Source organism: Benincasa hispida, chromosome 5, assembly GCF_009727055.1.
Source record: "Benincasa hispida cultivar B227 chromosome 5, ASM972705v1, whole genome shotgun sequence".
Lineage (NCBI taxonomy): Eukaryota > Viridiplantae > Streptophyta > Magnoliopsida > Cucurbitales > Cucurbitaceae > Benincasa > Benincasa hispida.
In genome coordinates this window covers 17871040-17878321 of record NC_052353.1, presented here as the reverse complement: position 1 = coordinate 17878321, position 7282 = coordinate 17871040, and the positions used below count along the sequence as shown (strand labels likewise).

The 7282-nt window shown below is 36.9% G+C and overlaps 1 protein-coding gene across 1 annotated transcript in view; it reads right to left on the bottom strand.

The window, feature by feature from the left end:
• Positions 1–5422: 5422 nt before the first annotated feature.
• The window catches only part of LOC120078689, a 16004-nt gene continuing 14144 nt past the window's right edge, over positions 5423–7282 (bottom strand). Inside the window, exon 3 of the mRNA XM_039032989.1 lies at positions 5423–5689. Within this exon, the coding sequence (XP_038888917.1) occupies positions 5646–5689 (44 nt within the window). The 3' untranslated portion in view covers positions 5423–5645. The remainder of the gene's footprint in view (positions 5690–7282) is intronic.

The following is a 7282-nucleotide window of genomic DNA, read 5'->3' as shown; positions in this document are numbered from 1 at the left end:
AAAATAAGGATAAATAAGAAGAAGCCATGTGAAAGAGCAAACAAGCAGCTTGTTGGTTCAAAATGATTGGATGAAGTAAAAGGCAGTTTTTGGCAGCATATGAAGGGAATTTTCGGAAGGCTGATTCTTCCAATTTGCCCATGCCATTTTGTGTGACTTTTGGACCAAATGAAAGTTGATTGAGTATAGAAGATAACCCAGGGCTATCGAAGTGATTTGAGATCAGAAAGATTGTGAAAACTTGAAGGAAACTGAGGCTGTCTAAAAATCGAGTAAATCTGAGCTTGTTGTTTTGAAGAGGTTTTCAAGGTAGTTAGAGGAGGATTTTGGCACCAAAAATTTTTGGTAAACTAGTTAAGAGACCCTTTTGAGTTCCAAAAAAGTTATTTGAAGTTTATTTGATTGGAAATTGTGTTTTAAAGCTGTGGAAATTCGGGTTGAAGTAGGGAATTCACTGGGCGAAGACAACAGCCAGCCACCCTTAGTCACGCCGAACCCCGCGTGCCCCTATCTACCCTGCCCAGCGCGCGCATATCACGTAAACCCTCGAATCTCACTTAAGCAAGTTAGGTTAAACTTGGATAATAAAGAAAATAAGTTAATATTCTAAAAAGGAAGATTGAGGATGATTAAAAGAGGAGGAAGATACCTTAAGTATTAAGGGTGAGATTTTTTAGGACTAAACATACGATAGAGTTAAGCTTGGTTAAGAAGGGCAAAAATTTAACTGAGTATGAAGCCTATGTGTGGATACCATGAGGCGTTGGTGTGAGGACTCAATGAGTGATGGCCTTGTCATTTAAGGTTAGGCGAGTACCTAGAAGAGTTAGACTTGTTGGCTAAGTGTAGAAGCCAAGAGTAACCATGCGTTAAGCTCGTGAAGCGTGGGCGTATGAGGTATTGAGATGTGCGACAACCAAGGATTGTAGAGGTTATAAGAGGTTAGGTGTTGGCTGAGTGCTTGCCATGCACTAGTAATAGGCATGCGTTGATCAAAGCTTTGAGAGGTTAGTTGAGCAAGGTGCTGCATGTGGCAAGGCAAGGAAAGGCATGAGGTGATGGCATTGCTAAACAATGGCATGAACAGGTTGTCGAGGAAATGGCATGAAGACATGATGCTAAACAAGGGTGTTGCAGGCTAGGAATGGCCAAGGCACTAGCCTTGGGTATAGTGATGGGCCAAGGCATGCGTTGGTCTAGAGGCATGTGGCCAAAGGTAATATGCGATGGCCAAGGGTGATATGTGATGGCCAAAGGGAGGATGCATCCAAGTAAGACCATGCGGCCAAAGGAAGGACTATGCGTCCAAAGGGGTTAGACGTTGGTTGAGTCATGTGGCCAAGTAAGAGGTTAGGTATTCAATTGAGGCTATGCGTTGACAAGGTGTAGATGTGGCCAAGAAGGGCTATGTGGCCAAGGAGGGCTCTGCGGCCAAGAAGAGCTATGCGGCTAAGGGGTGATGCATTGAGTTGAGTAAACTTGGGGAGCAAGGCTATGCTGAGAGAAAATCGGGGCAAGTGGCTAAATCTAGTGAAGTTTGGGTTGAAGCAAGGAGAAGGCGGGTACACCACAAGGTATGCAAAGGGAGGTTATGCATTGGTTTATGAAGATGATGACACTTCAGCCACATGTAAGGAATAGGTGCCAAGGGGGAGGCTTTGGCAGTTGCATGCTGAAGGCAACTGGACATGCAGGACTGGCAAGGTGGCAAGCATCAGGGAAATTTGGGTTTCTATAAATAAGGCTTCTTGGGGCTTATGGTTCTCACAATTCACTCGTGCAATTCAGGTAAAATTTATATGAAAGTGTTGAGAATGGAGTGTACTAAGCGACCTTGGCTGTCGTTCAATTTGAAGATGTGAGTAGTGAGGAATTTGCATTGGAAGACAGAAGGGCCAACTTGACGCATAGGGCAGGCGCCATCACACACGCCCATGCCTAGCGCATAATGCAGGTGCACTTCTGGATAAAGTGAACGCTTGTCAGCGAACACGACCGAGCGACCCAGCGCACGCTACTTACCACCTTGCGCACGCATGCTCACGTCCTCAGACTGCTTAAATAACCTCAAAAGTTGTGTTTTGGGCACTAGACCTATTTTTGGGTAAATTTGAAATGGGTAAGCTAGTTATTTCAATTTAAATTTGAAATAGGTAAGCTAGTTATTTCAATTTAAGGATATATTTAAAGCAAAAATTGATTTAATTAAGGAATTTTTGAGCTAATTTAGGATTTCTTCGAAAATAAGTAAAATTTGAAGAAACCGGATCAATGGCTTCTCTAGGAGGACTGTAAAGGGAATTAACCAGAGGACTGTGAGTGGTTTTTCTATTTTCATATGTTTGAATTATATATATGTTATTATATATATATGTAAGGTTTGAAAATTGGCATGATCAGGAAATGTGTTTTTCTAGATTTTATTTGTTGATTTGATTCTTGTTTTGTTGTATAACATGAATTGCATTGGAAACTGGGATTGTACCCTAGCGTGTCTTAAGCACGTCTAACGGGAGATTATCGACATGTGCACATTTGGCGGGCTATAAGGGTACTGAGATAATTTCCTCAACATTCATATTGGGAATTCACGGGAACTCCCGAGAAATACATGATCATGTCAGGGGTAGCCAATTATCAAGCTGGAACGGTAACATTCTTATGTGTTATGATTGCTTGAATGTGAAATTGGTTTCCAAAAATGAATTTCTAAAACCAAACTTATTTTTGTTTTCCAATGTTTTATTCCCCCCAGGTAGCGGAAGCTAGACGTTCTGGAAAAAGCCACTCAAGGTCTAGAACTATCACTCTCTCATAGAGCGAAACTCGGATTAGGTTACTCTTGAAAGTAATTAGGATTAACGAGGATTGCAAATGTATTTAGAATGAACACTAGTAATTGTTACTAAAAGTTAATTAAAATTATACGTATTCGTTATCTGGTGAATTGGTAAAGGTTGGACAGTTGATATTAAAAGGGTGGTGTTAGCTATCTTTACATCTCCTTCCGGGTTGGGAGATAAAACTTGGGAGGGGGTGTGACATCTTATGTACCTCACACCCACTCAGCCTCACACCCACAGACATCCTGTCATGCCCAACGTGTGTCCCATGCCCAGCCTCACACGCCCACGACTTCTGCCTAGCGCTCACGCGCATTTTAGTTGCCCTTTATCTTTGCCACAACCATTTTGGGGTTTGGTGAGCATTTTTGGAGCCCAATTAACATTTTCTTTATATTTTAACCTTAAAATGAACAATTTTGGATTATAGAGTGACTTTTGACCCATTTTGGATATTTTTAAAAAAATGGGCTTAAAGGAGAAAAATGTGAAGGTTTAGGGCTTAAAATGAGTTCAATTCGTCTTAAAGAATTGTTAAGGGTTGTTTAGGGTTATTTTAACCATCTAAGTGTTTGGTAACCCTGGGATCTTGTTTCAGGTCAAATTGAGATTGGAAAGGCTTATAAGCCAAGGAACTTAGGACTGTGATTGTGAGTGGTTTATTTTCAATTGTTTTCAATATAAAATATATATTGGAATCGTGAGAGGTTTTATTTAAATATTTTTACATGAAAAGTATATAAGCATGATATTGTGCAATGATTTGTGAAATGTATTGGCATGATTTGTTTTACTTTATGAATATTTCAGAAATGCTTGAACCTTGATTTTTGAATTCTCATTGATTTTATATGAGCTCGATTTATAAAAATGTAGTTTGGAACCTGATTTTTCATTATTATGATTTGTATGTTTTTATAAGAAAACCTCTTGATGGTGAATTTAGTGATGTTGAATGGTTGTGAAACTGGTTTCAAACTACTGATTCTTGTACCCGAGAGATGGTTATTTGCCCATGCTACTTGAATGTGTTTCAGTAGCGTCGCTTAGGCGATTAGGGAGCTACAGGGGTCAAATGTGGCCAGAGCATACTAGGGAGTCTAGAGGAACGTGCAGCTAGACCGCTACCTAGGTTATCAGGGGGCTATCGGGGTCAGGTTTGGCAAGAGTATATCAGAAAATCCAGAGTAACATGGGCATGTGGTGTGTATCCATATTTAGCCTTAAAGCAGCTTTATGTGCACATATGACCTTTTTATTTGGTTTACACCGTGAGGGACATTCTTTGTCCCAAGTCACCCATCATTGTAAGTTAGTATTTAGGTACAAAGTTGGTTTGATTTTCTGATAACTTCTAAATGGTTTATAATGTGCTTTCTATGAGATGTGATCATGTCATTATTCTACTATCATTGTTTTAGATATTACTAAATCTTTTGTACGGTGCCAATGATTTAATGAATGATTTGATAAACTTTTATGATAATTTAGAAAAAGAAATCAAATTAGATCTTCCCTTTTATTCAAAATAAACATGCAAAGTAAATTTAACCAGCATTTGCCACATAATTTTGCACTAGCTTAATAGATTAGGTGGAATGTAAGTGGGATTTGAGGATAATCCCACTTCCATTTTAATTTACTTATTTGATTTAACTTAAATAATTTTAATTTAAACTCTCTTAATTTTTTTATTTAATTTAATTTAAAATTTTTAATATAACCAATTTAATTAAATAATGATTAAATTTTTTAATTTCCAGAATTCAAAATTAAATCAATTTTAAACAAATAAACAAATATATAATTAATTAAATAATTTAATTAATTTAAATTTAATTTAATATCAAATATTAAATTAATAGAACACCTAATCTAAACATGAATCCCTATTCATGTAATTTAATATTTAAATCAAATTTAAATATTTTCAACTCTCCAAAATTGTTTAATTTGATAATTATATTGAATATAATAATCCAAACCAACCGAATTTGAACATTTCAAATTCTCTCAATACGCTATTCTAAGGTTTATTCCTTTTACGAGCTAGTAGAGGGACCTAATAGACCTACAGATCACGAGCTCCAATGATTTGAGATTAATTGGCTAAACTCTTTTAACTAAATTAATCAATATTCGTTAGCTACCAATGTAACAACCCAACTCCCTAGGACTCAAGTTAGGCCGTTACTATAAATATGCATGCATGAAATTTAAAATGACATGTGTTCATAGCTTAATGAAAACCAAATGAATAACGTAAATTAAATAATATCATTAAAATCAAATAATTGAAATCCAAGTCACAGGGTACCCAACAAAAACAAATCATAAAACAAAGGGATAGTTGCAAATATAGACATTAGACCCCAAAGTATTAACATATATAACATATGTAAAAAAAAAAATACAAATATGGCCAAATTTAAATAGTCCATCAGTGATATATCATATTATTGGTAGGAGTCTATCAGTGATAAATCATATCACTGGTAAGAGTCTATCAACAATAGAAGTTTATCGTTGATAGACTTGGGAGTCTATTAATGATAGAAGTCTATCACTGATAAACTTGGCTATATTTGCAATTTTTTTTAAATGATGTTATACACTTGGTTATTATTCCTAAAAATGCTACCAATTGCAATTACCCTAAAAAAAATCTAGAAAGTCTCCTTAAAAGTAAAAAACGCAAATACTAAAACTGTGAGATCCAAATATGAAGACTAGAAATTTAAAATACGAAAATAAATTCTTGAAAACATGAGTGGAAGCATATAACTGATCCCAGTAGCTCGATCACGGATTCCGCTTGTCATTCGCCAACACATCCTTACCCTTACCTAAAAAAATAAGCATGAAAAGGATGAGTATAAAATACTCAGTAAGTAACCCCACTACTGAGATTGGTCTAAGCATCTATATCTTCTAGATGTCATCCTCTAGTGGGATGTATATAATCCACTAGTTATCAAGGAACAACAAATAAATGACTATTTCAGTCCACTCTACCATAGTTTAAAAGAACCCACAACCTCTGGTAAATCCTAAAGAATCCTGTAGGAAACTTGGGAGTCTATTAATGACTATTTCAGTCCACTCTACCATAGTTTAAAAGAATCCTGTAGGAAACACAACTTTTGGTGAATCCCATATGGAGTCACCACCTCTAGTGGGTATCTAACTAGTGGTAAGTGCAACTATCACTAACATAAATATAACATGCGTCATAAACCTAGTCCTACAACATGCAAATACAATCATCATGTTCACAATTCATCCAACCAATCATATAAATAACTATAATATAGACCATGCTAGCATTCATAATATTTTGCATATATAATCAGGAAAACTCATTTAACCTCATGTAATTTAATATAGTCAACCTCTGAATCCTCAAACGAAAGCTGAAATTTCATCGTCTGGCACCTAGACAGTTCTAGTAGTAAGATTACTTACCTCGAAGTTAAATTCAGATGTTAATCCAAGCAAATAGTCTCCAACAAAATAAATCCTAAATTAATTCCCCTAGTCCAAAACACAAACACTCAATTTTAATCCTTGGAGCCAAAACCAAAACATACAAAATTTACTCCAACGATCGCGAATCTGAAGGAACTCTTAAACAAGAGTATCCATGAGTGCGTTCGAATCTTTTCTGTTTCATTGTGACCGAATTACCACACACACATTCTACCAAATAGATATGCATTTTAACATTAATTATAGGCATGCTTTGACAAATAAAATACAACAGATTGAGTAAACGTACTAGCATTCAATCCAACGGAAGCAATACCTCTATGGTCCAAATCGCTCAGCAATCAGTCGCCTAATAGCACGATCGTCTACACGAACGGCAGCACACGAACAAGTAGCAACCGGGGACGACACCACCACTTGAAGCCCTTGGTATTCTCGGAGTGAGAATCCAAAGAGTGGAATGTGATGGAATTGGTAGAGGTAAGAGGAAAGAACGATCGTGTAGAACGACAAGCAAGTTGGAGATAGTAGGTGACTATCGTATAGCCAGGTGCTCGTCACTTAGAGAAAGGTACACGATCGTGTAGGTTTTACTAAGTGATTGTTTAGTAAAGAGTAAACGATCGTTTAGAAAAGCTCAACATGCTAAGCGATCGTTTAGAGAAAGGCAGACGAACCGCGCACACTGAAAAAAAAAGGAACGTGTTATATCCGAAACGTACGAAATATAGTAAATATCGTAAAGGCAGATGTAGTAGGGGTTGCAATTATACACATCTAGATGTGTATAAGAGACAGCATATAGAGTGATTGGTAAAGAAACCATGTGCCCAGCATAGCTATCATGCATTGATATGAGTAAACTTGGGGAGCAAGGCTATGCTGAGAGAAAATCGGGGCAAGTGGCTAAATCTAGTGAAGTTTGGGTTGAAGCAAGGAGAAGGCGGGTA